Here is an 18,184-nt window from a genome sequence, read left to right on the forward strand (position 1 = left end):
TGCTTACTTTAATATTCCATTCCAGTTCAGAATAGACAATAAATATTTGTGAATAAGTTATGGTTCAGATAAAGCAAACAAGGGCTAATGAGGCTTCATTCACAAATGTAACCCCATCCACATAAAAGCAACTAAAAACTTAATGTTTGCCACCCTGCAATGGGACGAAATCTCCTAAAGCTATTAAAATACAGAAACTTTATAGCAATAGGATGCTTCAGCCTTTGCATTTATGCAGCTGACACAACAATAGATGCAATTGCTTATCCCTAGAGCTTTGTGAGACTTAAGTAATGATTGTGGAGCCCCTTTTACGTTTAGGATGGGTTAATGCCAAATTGGGTTCAGCAGGGTTCTACATGTTGCACAACTCAGTTGTTTTACTTGGCATTTAAAAATCATACATGAAGATTATTCATTTTCTATTTTCATTGCTATTAACATAACATTAATAATATTATTAACACATCTTATCCAGATAAGAAATTTCTAACATTAATGGCATGCATAATTTACTGTCTGTACTCCTTTTTTTCCACCAGAGAAAGATTGTTAATACTTGCTGGTAAGCTATTTGTTGGCCTAAATCTGATGTCATTCAAATCAGCAGAAATTTTACTTCAAAGGGATCAAAGTTAGACCATGATACTTTGAAAAACATTGTCTGTATGTTCTGCAGGTTTTGCGTTGGAGTTTGTTTGTCAGCTGTTTTATTCAATCTATTATTCCGCACTGATCAGTTTCTACAATAAAACCCTACCCAGAATCTTGGTTGAGTTAATTTACTCAGTGGAATGAAATTAGTCTGTTTATAAACAATTCTAAGCACAGGGGGAACAGACTTTCTCATAGTGGAAACCAATTCCACATCAAATGGAGTTCGCTGCTAATGTGTATCTCCGTGAAGTTAGCATGTCAGGTGAAGTTATGGATGCACATAACAGCATACATTGAGCTAGATGCAACTTGAAATCAGTCATTTCTTTAGTAAAAAAAAGACTGTTACCCTTGTGTTCAAACATAGCTAGTCAAGAACAGTGCTTTTAACTCTTTTTCATTTTTAAACCTTAAGAATGTTGTGATTAAGAAATTAATCCCTTTGTAACAAATTTAAACCTCCTGAGGATAAAGGCTTACTTTTTTAAAAAGATGCATCTACCTTAGCATTTTCAAATTGAATCACCTAGTCACTCCACTTGCCACACTTCGTTTCACACTCCAAAGTGTGCAAACTTGATTCTTTCAGGTGAAACTAAACCATTAGGTATGCTCCAGGAGCAGGATTTAGGCACTCTGTTCACTAATGAGCGACCAATTCACAGGACCAGACTAGAGCTAGCCAGAAGTAAACACCAGAAAAATGCATGTGGTCTGAATGCTGGGCCTTCAAAATCAACTGTTTCAGTTCCCAGGCCAGCTCCTGTCATGCAACACAAATTGTCAGTGTAAAATAAATGTAGTTATCTCTCCTGGAAGTCTTTGTTGTAGTCCACAGACAGCCTGATCTGGTATCTGTAAGGTGACAGGTGGAAAATCTTTGTCCCAGAAGAACTAGCACTGTCTGTGTGTCCCTGTGTAACTACAGCTTACATGTGTATTTACCAAAAGTAAAAGAGCATGACATGATGATGTACTTATTTTTTTACTTAAGTCTGGAAGATTTCAGTTTCTCTGCACAAGACGTACCTTTGCAACGACTGTCATCCGTTAGTTCGTAACCAGTTCCGCAGCTCGTGTCCCGCTGACAGCGAAAGGATCCTAATGTATTGACACAGGTCTGTCCAATCCCACAGCTGTGTCCCCCAGTGATACACTCATTAATATCTAGAATATGCAAAATGATTAAAAAAAAAAAAAAGAAAGTAAATAGGAAACATGAAATCACTGGGAAGAGATGAGGTCAAAGGCTAGCTGCGGGCACACCTCCAGCCAGTCATTACTTTGAGCATCAGGATACAAAGAATGGTGTGGATTTGGCCTCACACTCACACACCCACAACACGGCTACTCATCTCTGTTGTCAGAGCGTGAGCCAGTAAAGACATTTTGACCCCATTGATAACAGCACTTATGACTGCTGATTCACTTGTACTTAAGAAAGAGGAGGAGGAAGTTGTACTGACTGAGAGCAAAGGGCCAACTTCATCTCATTCAGCCCAGTAGCAGATGATTATAGTGACTATGTGAATGAGGCAAACTTTCAGAAATCCTTCCCTTGCGCTGCCTCCCACCAACATATGGCTTAGGGACTCCCCGAGCCACAGATTGCAAATTTCTACTTAATACCTACTGATAGACATTTCTTTTGTGAATTTTTTCACCTTCTCTTTGAACGCATGAGAAAATTTGGCATCCACGTGTATCAAATGTAAAAGTTCTTCCTTTTTATATTTCACACTAGGTTAGTGTTAATCTGACCAATCATCAATATCTTTTTTATATTCTGAAGTTTGTATCTGAGCTACTTACCTAGACTCCCTCTTCAGTCAATGACAAAAAAAGGCACTCCTGATGAATAACGCTTTTTATCCTAGAATAGCTACAGAACAGGCAAGATGAACTGTGCCCTGGAAGTGCTTGTTTCTCTCAGTTAGCAACAAAAGGAGTCTAGACTGACTAGCTCAGAAGCAAATGTCTACATTGCACATGTCTGAAGTCAAGTGCGATGAGCTCTTATCCAGCCCGTTTCATTTTATGTCCCTTTAGTTCTTCTTCTGAGAGAAACTTAACAATTCTTCCCCCTTGACTATTCCCATACCACTTGCACCAGCCAAAACTTTCATTCTTTCTGTCAGTTGTTGTGCTGGTTTTGGCTGGTATAGAGTTAATTTTCTTCATAGTAGCTAGTATGGGGCTATGTTTTGGATTTGTGCTGAAAACAGTGCTGATAATGCCAAGATGTTTTCGTTCCTGCTGAGCAGTGCTTACACAGAGTCAAGGGCTTTTCTGCTTCTCTCACCACCCCACCAGCGAGGAGGCTCGGGGTGCACAAGTTGGGAGACGAGACAGCCGGGACAGCTGACCCAACTGACCCAAGGGATATTCCAGACCATAGGACGTCGTGCTCAGCATGTAAAGCTGGGGGAAGAAGGAGGAAGGGGGGACGTTCGGAGTGACGGCGTTTGTCTTCCCAAGTCACCATTATGCATGACGGAGCCCTGCTCTCCTGGAGGTGGCTGAACACCTGCCTGCCCATGGGAAGTGGGGAATGGATTCCTTGTTTTGCTTTGCTTGTGTGCGCGGCTTTTGCTTTACCTATTAAACTGCCTTTATCTCAACCCATAAGTTTTCTTACTTTTACCCTTCTGATTCTCTCCCCCATCCCACTGTGAGGGAGATGAGTGAGTGGCTGCACAGTGCTTAGTTGCTGGCTGGGGTTAAACCATGACAGTCCTGTCCTTACAAGCTGAAGAATCCTACTCTATTTCATCTGCCTTATCAATTACTATCTACTATTGTAAAAGAGAACATGTATTTTATTTTGGTTTTACGCACAACAATAAATTCAAGATCTTCTGACTCTTCTCTACTCTAAATCCTCCATCTCTTCTACTGATTCTTTCTTAACTCCATCTTCCCACAACTCTCATTCCAACACTCCATTTAAATCAACTTTTAATGATTTAACCTCTTTTCCCAGCTGGCATAAGCATATTCTGATCTCTTCTGACTGGATCTTTTTTTATCTATTCTTGCTGTTTTAAAACAATGATGTTGATAATCGAGGCGATGGTTTTATTTCTTTTACCTTCACAGTTGACACCATCTGGTTGAAGCTGATACCCAACAAAGCAGGAGCAGACGTAACTGGATCCTGTGTCTCTGCACTGCTGAGAGCAGGGCCCACCACCTAATTGGATATTTTAAGAAGTCTGATATGTAAGAGGCTCTTCACAGGAACTGAAACAAACCATTAATTTACAGGATGCTTGCTGATTTATTTAGAAAAGCAGATAACTGAACACACACATATACAAAGAAGGAAAGGGCTAAACACTGAAAGAAGCGTTTGTAATCACTGGATTCTTTTAGTTCTAAAAATGAATACAAGAAGAAACTAAATTAAGGCATTGCTCATGGCCCATCATTGTTAGAAGTTGAAGGGAAAATGCTGATGAGCTAGCTCAGACACCTCCTAAGGTTTTGGCTGGCAAGTTAAAACTTTATATGGTGATTACTGTAAAATAAGGAAGACAAGATGCATCACCATAAGCTAATGAAACATTTTCACTATTAGCTGCATTAGGCTTTATTTTTAGCCCATCATGATTAGGACAATACTCCTGCATTAGCTATAGCACATGCTCTTTTCCTACTCAGCAGGCAGGAAACATGAAAGGGAGAAGAGATTATTGTGGGTGACAAAGGCTTCAGAGAACCTAAAGGAACCAAGACTTACTACTGGGGTACTAAGGACCTAGTGAGATGTGTGCAGGAGTCACAAAGGATGTAAAAGAGAGCTGGGGTTATTCTGGCAGACAGAAAGAGAGAATACTATAGGAAATTTACACAAAATTTGGCTCATCATTAAGAAAACTTACTTCTTCTGATCTTGTTAAGAAATAAATTAATATTAAAAACATTTAATATTCTCACAATAGAGAAAAGGTTATATACTTCCAACTACTTGTTGTAAGAGTACTGATATTCTTAGTACAAATAGAACCTGTCTTCTTCCATTTTTCAGAATAGCTGAATAGGCATTAAACAAAAGGTTTGGGATAAGCACAATAAATGTGGGCAAATGCAGCTATAATACTTTAAACTTTTGAGTGAATTAAAATAATTTTTTAATTTGCAACAATTTCTAATGAGTACAGGACCATTAATACACCACAGAAAATTAGGTCTGTACACAGGACTGGCAAAGGCAATGACATTAGAAGTAACCACAGTCTTGTGGTTGAGATGGACAGCTACCACTTTCTGAACCTCTGCTAATACTGAGAGCTCCTGTCAGCCACAGTAAAACCTATCATGGAGGTGTTGGAAGAACAGAATTAATTTCCTTATATACCATGAAGGTGCTCCAAAACAAACTGCTAGAAGTTCCTCTGCCTAGGAAATTTGTTTCCCCTGGTGAAGTTTGGAAAATCACAAGTAATTCTGGCATGCCAAGTTTATCAGAAAATATACTGTAGACAGAAACTCTAATTTGTAATTAGTCATACCAATTCATCTCTTGCAGGCAGCTGATTAACTGACAAATGCAACAACTGATTACATAAAGAAATAATGCTAGGAAAATATATAACACATTTTTCTATGTCATCTCTTGTAATTAGCAGCTGGAGACAAAGAGGAGAGTCAGGGTTGGCTTTGACTAGCTAATGACCTAGCAGACATTTCCATCCTCTCTTGAGTGTAATAGCTATACAACATGCAGCACAGTAAATCATCTCTCAACTGGAATATAAGTCTATTAAATTGATTTTATCCTAAATACATTACTTAGTTCTGAAATGCTTGTAGAAGATAATAAATCACTGATGTTTTACGTTTATAGACATGTAAATTGCATGCGACAAGCAATAAATCAGAATACTTAGCAGAACAATATCCCAATAACACATTCTTCCCAGGAGGCAGAACAGCCTGACTAATGAGGACAATAGCCGCTTTTCTGCCTTTTTTTCAGGTGATGCATCTCAAAAGGAAACAAGTTTCATTTCATATTCAATCACCCTGATCATCCCAAGAGGAGAATAAAAGAATGCACATATTTAATATAGGATCCCCATGTTCTGAAGAATCCGCAGTACTCCACGGGTTCAATGAGTAACACCTCTGAGGTATTACCCACTAGAAGTTAAATAAATTTAAATGTATAGTCTAAGCTTCAGTTGGATAAGACAAACTCCACTATGGGAGACAATGCCTTGTATTTAAGAACTTTTGAGGCATCACATAATGGCCTGCTATTTCTTAGAACAGATCTTCATTCTGTTATTTTTACCCATAACTAGCCTAGGCTAAAGGTTTTGGCTAATTTCTGGAATCTAAGTTTGCTTCACTTTTATTGGAGGCAATCACAAAAGAGCTGGCTAACAGGACTAGTTACCTGACTTACCTCTGCAGCCATCATGCAGATAAGGATCTTCTTGGTCTAGTTCCTCCTTTGAAATTTCAACTAAAAAGAGGAGAGATAGGCGTTAGAGGAGAAAGCACTTTTCTTCTCACAGTAAAAAGCTGCCTGCTTGGGACAGGACTCAGACCAGGGTTCTGGATAAACCAGGACAAAATTAAAGAGCATTATTTACATATTTTACAGCTATTTCACACTTAAATTCAACATTCAAATGCACACAGCCATGGGGCATTTTCCATCTGACTGATTCAATATGAAAATCACGCTGTGATCATAGATTACATATGGGTTGAGATTTTCAAATGCAGGTTCTTAACATTAGGCTTTTAACCAGAGCTTAACCTCATTTTCATAAGACACGCTGTTGAGGCATGCTTGGCTTCCACTGACTTTATAGTAGCTTGGGGTACTCACAGTTTTAATGAAAATCAGATTAACCTCAGTTATTTATTTAGACTTCATTCCAAAAACAACTCCACACCCAACTTTTGGGCACCTATTTACGGCATTCTTTCAAATGTACTTCATATACCTTAATTCTGAGAGCTCTGATGAGCGGTACTTCTATGTCCATGTGTCCTGAGAGTTCTTTCTCTCCACACAGAGGACATAGAAGAGCTGAGTAAATCCACTGCCTGAACCCATTGCTTGCCCAAAGGACTAGCTAATGGAATTCCTCCAAATCTGCCACTTTGAACACAGGGGAAATGGTAGGTTGGTAGTGAGCTGCGTAAAAACACAATCTCAAAATACTCTGGTTATTGAATAGGAAGCTTAGTCTCATTTCAGTGATTGTCCATAAGCCTATTCAACCAGCACTTACAAGCAAATAATATATCATGGAAGTGAAAGCAAGTTTTTGTGCAGTGGCACAAGGCTGGGTTGGTACATTGAGTCCTCAAGCCATAGGGGTACATTTTGGTCACACAGAAGCTAATGAAATCAGTTTGCCCAAGTCTGGTCTGATTTTGTAGAGGTCTCTGGGGACACAGTACCAGACATTACTCTTTACATGACTAAGAAAGTGTCATACAGGGAGTTAGCTTGCCCCACCCTGTGCAGCAGAATGCCTTGCATGCCTTGCTATTGCACAACACAAACACAAGGTGCTAGTCCAAGAAGCTGCCTTAAAAAATGGAGACTGATCTCCCCTTCATGACTAACAAAGGTGTCTGTTCATGTTGCCTGCTCTGCCTTTCTACAAGCAATTTTTATTGTCAATAGGGATATTTGACATACGTTCAACCACCTGCTTGTTTCTTAGTTTAATGATAAGAACATTGTCCTGCCCTGCTTGTTGACATAGACCTATCTTTGCAACGCATAACGGTTATTATGTGTGCCATAATAACAATACTAACCATATGCATAATGGTTGTTACGCGTGCCACTTGCCCACAAGGGTAAGCAGGGAAATACTGTACGCTGTGCTCACAATTCTGGATTTTCAGGTGTTGGTATATTTCTCATGTCATGCAGGTACTCTTGAGTCTGTGATGTTTTGTTATTAGCAGAGTGGTCCAAGTACAAGGTATCTACCAGTCCAGTCACTTCAGCCAGTGCTAATGGACAAGGGGAATTCCCCTGCTGAGACAGCAGTACACAAAGAAACTGGCAGGGTATTTCTAAATGTTACTGGGTAAGTGTGTACACTGACATAAGATAGGTTTGAAAAACCTGAAACAAGTCTGATAACACACTGGCTCAAGCAGACCAATGCAAGCTTTTGTGGTGGGGTTTGGGTTTAAGAACTCATTGATTAAGATGAGGTCTCCCAAAATCTGTCACTGGTGATCTGCAAGCCATACTGCATGTTTTCAGTGCTCAGCTGCCCACAAGGGAGGCAACACTATACAGCATGACTTTTCTGCACTTTCAGGTCTGCCTGCTAAGTGAAAAAGGAAAAAAAAACCCAAACCCAGGTCTGTGAGGGTCAGTATGTCCACACTCACTCACTCTCTTCAGCTCTGTGGACTAGGTGTGGAGAAGGGTGTCAGGAGCTGCTGCCATCTAGATGCCCCTCTCTTTTGAAAATGTCGAAAGAAATGCCGATACCACGTTTCCCAGAAATGTTCAGTTCTCCCAGACAGTCCAGGCATTTCAAATGCCCCCAGTTTGTGGGCATTTGCCTTTCACACAAAAGGCAACATCTGGATTCTGCCAAGCTGGCAAAGGCCATTTTAAATCCAATTAAAAGCATTGGTTGTCGAATTTCTTTTTAATTAAGAATTTATCAGTGGGCAAAATACTATTAAAAATTAATAGCTTATACTCAGTTACCAAGATAAGATCATTAGTGGCCAGAATAACCTGTCTTACAGTTAAGTTCTGACACCAGGAATTGAGTGACCACTTTCCAGCTCTTTCAGCCTCCTGTACACAATGTCTCAGCTATTACTATTCAAAAAAATGAGTTCCAAAACATGCATCATTAAATTACTCAGAGGAGATCTCAAGTTAGAGGAATTCCAACAGAAATAATTTAAAGTACAAGCACTCCTTGTACCCCATATCATTTTGTCTCTCACTCTTTTATATTGCAACGTAAAATACCTTGCTCCTTTTTAGGAGCATCATCGCTGATGGACACATCAATGCCTTCTTGACCCTTCAAACAGCAAGCTCTGAAGACAATTCCACACTGGTATCCTATCTTCGGGTTGGGTTCACAACTCTGTCCTTGAATTTGGGCAGCCTTTCCCAGCAAACAACAGTAACAACATATCTGTTAAAAAAAAAAAAAAAAAGTCAAATCCTAGCTCTAAACAAATCAATGCAAATTTTGTCAGTAGTGTCAATAGTGTTATCTCACCTTGGCAAACTGATGGAAAATTTTCTGCAAACTCTTTAAGAACTCCTGGTATACTTAGGCTCAGACATTTTAATTGTAGTTGAGTTCCATGAGCTCTGTGTCTGGCCTACACAGAGCCAAGCACAGAGCCTGGATCCAGTTCTCACAAATATTGTGTATGTGTGAATGTGTGTGCAAGGTGATGTGAAGGACCAGAATGGTCCACATATGTATATGGAATTTCATTGCTCCCTGCCTGCATAGCCCAATTTCAAATACCAGTGAACAGTGGGAACTCTTAACATCTCTGCTTCCCTTTTGCGTCCAGTCCAATTAAAATGGGACACGATCAATGAAGTGCATAACTCAGTTTAATTATAAACTGCTTACTCAACCTCCCAGCAAAAAATACACCTCCCTGAACTAACAGACAAACAAGCAAACAAGCATGATTCATCCAAGGTTAGTGTTAACAGGTCATAAAGAGAAGCTCTTCTGCTCTGAAAAACAGACTACAGAGTCAAACATTATTTAAAAGCATCACAGTCCTGACATGGCTTCCAGCAACGAAACATGATCTACCTCTTCCAGACCTGCTGAACTACGCCCCAGAATACACCACAGAAGTGAACACAGGACAAGTCAATCCCATGGAGGTTTCCTTTTCTTTTAAATTAAGGGGACACTGCTGATTATTCAGTTTTCTTCCTTGCTGTTAGAAAGCAGCAAAGATGTTTGGTTCTCTGGAACTGGTGTCTGCCAATTGCTACTGTCATGTAAAAGCAGATTTAAGCTTTTATTGTTAATTTCACTATTCTTCCAGACTCTTTTTTGCTTGAAGAAAATAGCCTGCGCCATTAAACAGAGCAGATGGAATGTAAAATAACTAAACATGGAACTAAATTTCTGTAATTCTGTAATTCGGTGCTTTAAGCACCACACCTATTGAAAAGGCGGCAACTATTACATTTCTTTCATTACTCTGAGATGTATACCCTGCCTATATTCTAAGTTTTCCCTTATATGGTATTATATATGTTTCTCTCTCTGCAAGGCAGTGAAAGGCTCTTTTAAAACCTACAGCAGCGTGAAAGTAAAAGAATAAAATCTTTTTTCCTTGTTTCTTCAGTATTTTTTACTTTACAGCATTTTGAAGTATGTAAGCATGCTATTCTGTACTTTGTCTTTAAATACACAGCTGAATCCTTTCCCTGCTGCAGAATGCTGTATGGCAAGAACTATTCCCTCCTGGCCAGTGCTGGGGTGCTGTTTTCATGCCCACCATAACATTAAGGTACATGTTTTCCCTTAACTACTGTTTGGTAGGATGGTTCCTCACTACCGACTTTTTTTACTCGGTTCTCCAACTACTTTCATCCAGTGGCGGATGCTCTGGTTTCATCACTAATATGTCTGGGGTATTTCCATCTTTTCTTGCTTTTCTGGATAACTTTAGAAATAAATACTTGATGATCTCTTCCAAGAATTGCAACATTTCTGAATATTTATTCTAACACGTCTAACATTTTCCTGAGGCATCCTTCTCAAAGCTTTTAACATCTGTCTATAATTTTGTTGGATTTCCAATTTTCACAACCATAAATTAGAAGACAGAAATGAAAACTGAGCTGAAGATTCTTTGTTTGACTTAAGCTTGCATATTTTTGATAACCAGATCTTATTTAAGTTACTGAATACAGCTGATGCCTTGCCAAATTTTGACATTATATACTTCTGGATATCCTCACTGGCTTCTACTGTTAGTTATATGAATTGACTCAATCTATTTCTTTGTCTTGTCACACAACGCTCAGTTTGGGAGTTATAGTTTCTCTGGATTTTTTTTGTAAAGAGTGATCATTAATCGCCATTCTTGAAGTGTTGAATAACCTTATGTTCTTTATTTCTTCCAGGTTGAGCCACCACTTGAAAGACCTCTGTCTCCAGCTAATGTAAATCTTCAAGTACAGAACTTGCCAAATCTTGCAATGTCTGTAAGAAACTGTATCCTCATTTAACATAATTGTTGGAACCATTTGTTCCAACCTGTATTTATTCTAACTGTGCATGATGCATCTTGATTTAACATCTTGATAATGATAATAATTTATGTTGCTATACCACAGCCAAAATGATCCGGAGATGGAAAGAGTCAAATGTTTTCTTAACTGATGTTTATGGTAACTGGCTTTTAATATTGACCCTAGAAGATTCTGCACTGGCAGTCCTAAAGGCTAACATTTCCTGTTCAACTAAAGAAAAAAGATGGAGAAGCTGATGAATGGCCTTGTGCTCAGAGCACAGCCAGGACTCTGTAGACTCGCATACATCTCCACATCTCTCACCTGTGAACTGGGAAAGTCACTTTTTCTTTCAGTTGTCTCACTGTGGAATGGTAGTAATATAGCAGTGATAAGGCTAGTTTAACTCATGTTCATGGAGCACTCTGGTATTTTGAGACACAAAGCAGTATGTCATTATAACTAGCACTATCCTGGTAAGATTAATCTCAACACTTCCTTTTTCACACTAATTTTTTCAGGGTTGTTAGTCTATTCTGAAAGACTTTAATCCTTTAGTCCAGAGTGCAGTCTAGACTCCATATTAGTTCAGTTCTTGATGTGTTTGCAGCCATTTTTGAAAGATTGCCAGCTGCCCAGAGGAACATTGCAATGACCATTCACCCATTTGCTAGAACCATCGCTGCCTTCAGGGATGGTACAGTCTAACAATCGAGTTGTTATTACACACTTTCACTGCCTGTAAGCCTTTGCTTCTTAAGTGATCCCAATAATAATCTCAAACATTTTTTCCTTTGCCTTTCCCCTGTTATTAGCAAAAGCCCATGCAGCTTCAAAGCCATGCCTTGATCTTCGTGTCTGGATACAAAGCTGTGTCCTACCTGAAGTCCTATGATCCCTCGACTGCTCTTATACCTGGCCTTCTCACAGAAAGGAATAAAAATGGAAGGAAAAAAGGAATAAATAGTTACATGTGAGAAGTTTCAAGATTTATTTTTGGTGTGATTAGGAAGAATCTGAAATTGCTTTCATCAATAAGCTCTCTTAATTAGTTAAATTTTCTAATAGTTCTTTATTCTTTATGTCACCATATAAATTAGCAGATCTGGAAGGGTGAACCATGTATTAACATTGCTTTTGTGTATCTGTCCACAAGAGGTCTCTCACTTGCTGAAATCCAGACTAACTAGTAGATGCTATGAAAAACAGACAAAAAAATACAAATAACTCAGCGGAATTTTTCATAACTTTCGAAGATCTGAACAAAAATAGAAAATATGTTCAACAGTCCAAAGCAATAAAACTTTTGCGCTCACCTGATATACACAACCAAAGTATTCTTGACAAAAGTGGGGAGATAAGGCCACATCTCGATCTTTGGAAAAAGAAAGTACCTATGACAGATTTTGGGGAAAATGTCCGAGCACCTTAAAGAAGGTCAAATTTCTAGAAGGTTCACTCCTTTCTCCAGGGCTGTTGTGGTGGAAACTTTCATAAAACCATTTCTACATTCCCTGTATCGGCAACAAATCTGGAAATTGATTACTGTCTTTTGATGAAGATTTTAAATACTAATTTTGCATCCTTTTTTTCAAGGCAAGAAAAGCTATGCTTCCAAAAAAATGGAGGAGTAAAATTATGCCCATCATTACCTATGCCTATTGCCTTTAAGTGTAAAAGCTGAGGCAAGTGTTTTCAAAATATGGTCTTTTTATCTTCTTTCCAATCGCAAGTTTTGGATTCAAAAGAAAGATTAGCTGCCTCATTTACTGCAAAGTGCTGCGATTAATCCTACTAATTGAATTACTAAATCACTCTTTCTGCTTCCTTGAAGGAGACAGAGAAGATCCAAGAGATTTCCTATGCTACCTAAACTAAACAAGAACAGACCAACTCAGGCAAAATGAGATTCAAGCCCATGTGAGTTGGGCTTGGTGTGAATTAAGAAGTTTGTTTACCACAGCAGGGAACAATTGCCAGATACATGTATGTCTCAAGGTCATCAGATTCAAAATGTATTCAACAAACAAAATGATGAATTGTTCACTAATACTAGATCATAAATCATCTATGTCCATCATGGATCAAAGAGATTATCTACAAAGATACTCCTACAGCTAACTCAGTACAGTTATTAAGTGTAGGATATTCCTATTGGGGGGGTGGGGCAGAACATGGCGCACAAAGATTAAATAACACTGACTACGTTTATACTAGTAAATTAAACAGGGACAGAATATGGGCTCAGGCATTGTCCCACAATCGTCCGTAATGTTTAAATATTAGCAACCTCTACTGGCAACTAACATCCTCTCAGACAATGCTGAAGCATATCTGGAGGTTAGGACAGGCCAGCGAGTGTTCCCAACAGCCCTCATGCACTGTGTTTTGCAAGGGAAAGATGTCAGTTATGTGACATGAGCCCAGTCCATTTTGTTTAATAATACAGCTGTCACCATGAAAACCTGCCATCTTTAAAGAAGTCTGGCCATTTTAAAAAGCAAAATCATTAACTCTTCTTCCTCATGCTGACAAGCCCACATAGGGAAACATCAGTCAACTGATGGGAAGTGGGTTTCCTTGAACAGTTGTGTTCTGTTTTAGAGTTGTCTCATGGCATGTGTTTCAAACAGTGCTGCTATTATAAACCTGTCTCTGGTAGCAAGCGCTTGAATCTGCAGAGTACTCGCCATCGCAGTCCTTGTTCATCTGTTCATAGCCCTTCAAAAGTACTGACACAGAGGGCTAAGTATTTTTTCATGCTACATTCAGATTGGGGTGGACAGGCTTCCCAATGGTAAAGGCTGCACAGAGGAATCTCTGTGCTAGGAACAGGGCACACCCTGGACGTGGTCAACAGGTAACATATGTCCTCTCTGGGGGACATGCTCCACCATGGGACAAAATCACGCTACACATGCAGACAAGTTTGTGACAACCCAACAATGCCAGCCTCATCAGCATGTGTTACCTTTCTTCTACTCACAGCGAGAACTGGATTACTTCACAGCCCTGGCATCAGCAGCATCCTACTGCCAGGAACACGATCAAGCAAGCATTTTGAAGAAATATGAAACTTGTGAGTCAGACATTGTCTGCCATCTTCTATAAAGTAGATTTTTTAACCGAATGAACCAAAACATTCAGCATCTTTGAGCAATGGGAAGAATTAAAATCACTCTATTTTCATCACCACTGAAAGAAATCCGTAACAGGACCAGAGCTGTTCATGACTGGGTCATGGTCAAGATCATGATCTTACTGGTGGAACTTTCTTCCCAAAACACTCTGCAGAGTGGTATGTGGTATGAATATGCTCCCTTTCAAGAAATGAGAGACAAAGACAGTAATAAAGGCAGAGGGCAGGGCACAGATTAACTAACGATGCCAATGATAGGCATTTTTATTCTAATATCAAATGCTATTATCACAAGCTTTCAGATGTCGGCATTCAATTGTAAATCAAAGTCATGTTAACTAAGGACACATACACAAGCTGGAATTGTAAGTACGCTGAGAGGATTAACTTCAGCCCTACCCCTTTGGACCACCAATACTTAAAACCACTGAGTTTGCTGTTAGGCCATGAGGCTCTAATGAAAGCTAAAGTCTGAAACGCATCTGCGTTTCTCACCCATCCCTTCCTACAGCATTGATGACTTCTCTTCATGCAAAACTAGTTTCCTAGCCAACTACCCGTTCAAGACTTTCAACCCTTTTTGCATTCTACCCTCTGCCTCTGCTAAAATGCAATGAGACTGTCTGCTTCACTCAACAAGGAACTGTTTCTCTCAAAGAAGCACAAAGTGGACAGCCTTAACAGAGACATGAGGTGTAGATGGGAAAAACTCGTTCATGTGCATCAAACTGAGTACAGTGATGTTCAGGGTCAACCCTTAATACCAATCTAGACAGTCAATACCATTTCTTGAAGCTAAACAGGAGTAGCTCTAATGTCTCACCTTGAAGTATTCAGCTTCACAGGTAGAATTTTCACCGATATGTGAGTCACACTCCTCACGCACGTTGGCAAATTCAATCCCATCTGAACAGTACTGTTTCTCCAACTGGCTGCGGCAGCACTGTACCTGAGTCATGCTGACAAAAGGATGGAAGCAATGGGAGAAGAACGTCATATATAGGTCAAGAACAGATAATGCAAGTTTTGATAATTAACATTTGTGCTAGTCTCACGGAAAGAGGTTACTGTGGGCACACATTTTAGTTACAAAGTAAAAATATTCCCTAGGAGTAGGCAGAATGTCTAGGTGATATGTTTAATACAGTTTAACTACTGGTCTACCTTGCAGTCTGTCCTAAAAATTTTTTTAAGCAAATGGATAACTTCAACCACATTTGCCACAGGGGTCAAGGTCTCCAGGACTTGCATTCTTGCATGTTTTGTGAGAGCTGGTGGCTGAAGAGAGGATGGTGAGAACCAAATTGGTGCTCCGACTGATGGAAGGGAGAAATCAGGCCCTGGACATTGTGAGAGTCTGCAGTCCCATGGGCAGTCTACCCTCGCACCTGCTGCCCCTTGCTCAAACGGACAGGTACGGCATGTTGAAGGAAGCTCAGTGTTGCTCTGCGGGACAAATGGAAATATGGGGAGAAGTGAAGATACCAAGCGAAGTCATAGTGAGAAACACAGTGTATTGCAAGCAAGAGGCGAAGAAAGACAAAGGAGAGAAGAGTAATACAGGGCAGGAAGATGTGGAAAGGAGACAGGATAAAAATCTGCAGGAAACTCAGCTCTGTTAGTTCCACTGCTCATAAAATCATTCTACTTTATCTCGGTTTCAGTGAATAAATGGAAAACTCCTTCCTGTGGGAAAAAAATCTACATGAGGAGGCTTTAAACTCCTCCACTCCTGTTGCTACTGCCACTTGAATGCAAAGCTCACTGAAGGAGTTATCTCCCCTCTCTCCACTCTGTTTTTATGTGTAACTCTGCTTTGTTGGGTAGCATTGTGGTTGGAGCTTGCAGTTTAAAGCTCTTCCACCACTACGTCCTATAATAGACACCAGGAAACACAGAAGAAGAGTTGAAGAAGAGTTACAAATCAGATTACACATACAAGGACATAAACATATCCATGTGTTTTGTGATAACCCAATTTCACTAAGCATAATGTTACCCGAGTTCCTAGGGGGAAAGGAAATTATCCCAAAGGCAATCCAAGCTGATATTTTCTATTTATAGTACAAAAGGGGCACCTAAAAGGCATGCCCTGATGTGTTAGAGCTCTGTAAGAAATGTACAGAAAACCCCTATAAACACACTTTTATACCCATCAGCATGAGAAATCTTATACATCTTACAGACCAACAACATTGAATGCATTCTCTTTGCTGTTAAGAGTATTCACCTATTTTTTTCTTCAACTCTAGTTATTTGAACTGATGAGTAACATCTTTTCAAGGATTACCTAGAAATACATAAAATTATGTAAAGATATTCAGCACACCAATACCTTTTACTCTTAAAAATCCTTTATTTACACTGTTGCAAATTTTGGAAGTATAAGGAAGAGGGACAGGTTAGCTGCACCACTGAACTACAGGCTTCTCCTACTATCATCTGAGATAAGTGGATTCCCGTGCATCACCTCTGGAGGAGCTTCCCTGCTCTTGATGGCCATAGGATGGGCTTTCAGCTCCCAGGCGGCATGAGACTCCCTCAGCTCTAAGATCAGGCCATCCAGTCCAGCCCACTAAAAGCAGGGGACATGTGGGTAGTGGGCTCAGATTCTGCATCTCTGTGCATATTGGTGAGGCGAGGTTGTCAAACTACATTCCTGAAGATTCCCCATTCTTATTTATTGGGTTTTGTAATGGTCTGACTGTGCAGTTCTCACTTGGACAAAAACAGCTATGAGATTTCAATGCATAGGAACAAAACCAGGATAAATTCATGAACAAATTATTCAAAAATAGACTCTAAAGTCATAGCAAGAAGTTAAGCCCAGGACAGTAACTTTATTTGGCAGAATATTTGAAGGTTTTGATATTTGATTTAGTTCCAGTTTGGAAGAATATGTAGCTTTTTTGTTGCTGAAATTCCCTCTGAAGCAGAATTTCCATTCCCTGCCCAGCTCTGGGGTGGTCTGACTGTCAGGACTTTGGAAGCCTGTAAAACCTGAACTTCAAGCCCAAGAGTGTGGGAGCTGAGACTTTCCAGCTCCTTCAGCCCTCCAAGTCCTGTTGAGGAGCTAGATATGTTAGCCACAGACAAACAAACAAACAAACAATAGCAGTCTTTCAGTAGATCTGTTTGATTTCCAGTGTGGCTTTTTTTTTTTTTTCAAATAAAAGTAATCTCTTTGAAATCTCTGACAAATTGGCAATTTCAACCAAAACAAAAAAGTTTCTTAAAATGTTTCCCACAGCTGTATTCATAAGTCATGTGGCCCACCCCAACTGTAACAAGGAATTAAACATCAATTGAATACTAGATTAAAATACCATTTGTTCATTCTCAGAACAACAACAATAAAATCACACTTCATTGCCCAAATCCTACAGTGAAGTTGCACTGGTAGCAAATATTGCTGGAGACTGTAAACACTTGTGTGGCTGTAACAGAGGTAGAAATCCTTGAAAGATGGCAGAGAAAAATGCTAGAAAAATCTGCACAGCACTGGTCTTCCAGCTGCAACTTAGCCTGCCCAGCTGGCCATCCTTTTCCCTTTGCACACCAGCCCACGTGCGGATGGTCACTAGAGTATACCACCGCAAGCTCTTCAGACTCCAATACTTTTGAGACGAAGAGTGTTTCTCCCTGTCTTTGGTAAGTTACGTTTGTCTTCCTGGCTTAGACCCTAATATAATACATACCCACTTTCTACTTCACAGCAGAGTAAAGGAGCCATCTCTACTTGCTAATAGGACATCTAGATTTGTCTCTTCGTGTAAAACCTTTCAACTCTTCCTGTGTAGCATTCCTATTAACTTTGTCTCTACAGACAGCTTACAATATTGGTCTCTAAAAAAAGAAAGCAGAGGAGTACCTTCCTGTGGTTTTGGGGTTTTTTTTAATTACTCATAATAATTAAAAAGGCCAAAGGCTACTTCCTCCTTATCTGCCCTATTTTGAATTTCAGTTAAAACAGTGCAACAGAACTTTATTGAAATAAATAGGAATTAACAACATGGCTGAAATCTTAAAACACTAAATATGGAATCTCTAGGAACATGAGGCCTCACAACTGACATTCACTCAGGATACTTCAAGTAAAATCATGCATCTCTGAAAGACAAGTTTTATTCATGGCTCACTAGTGA

The 18,184-nt window shown here is 39.6% G+C and overlaps 1 protein-coding gene across 4 annotated transcripts in view; it reads right to left on the reverse strand.

Annotated features, from left to right (window-relative positions):
* FBLN1 (fibulin 1) overlaps positions 1–18,184 on the reverse strand; it is an 88,813-nt gene that overhangs the window by 44,572 nt on the left and 26,057 nt on the right. For all 4 annotated transcript variants that reach the window (XM_030041000.2, XM_030040996.2, XM_030040999.2 and 1 more), the window contains exons 3-7: positions 14,863–14,998; positions 8,642–8,813; positions 6,071–6,130; positions 3,749–3,850; positions 1,687–1,824 (exon numbers count right to left, since the gene is read on the reverse strand). In XM_030041000.2, coding sequence (XP_029896860.1) covers positions 1,687–1,824; positions 3,749–3,850; positions 6,071–6,130; positions 8,642–8,813; positions 14,863–14,998 — 608 coding nt within the window. The remainder of the gene's footprint in view (positions 1–1,686; positions 1,825–3,748; positions 3,851–6,070; positions 6,131–8,641; positions 8,814–14,862; positions 14,999–18,184) is intronic.

The sequence above is a fragment of the Aquila chrysaetos genome, chromosome 17, assembly GCF_900496995.4.
Source record: "Aquila chrysaetos chrysaetos chromosome 17, bAquChr1.4, whole genome shotgun sequence".
Classification (NCBI taxonomy): domain Eukaryota; kingdom Metazoa; phylum Chordata; class Aves; order Accipitriformes; family Accipitridae; genus Aquila; species Aquila chrysaetos.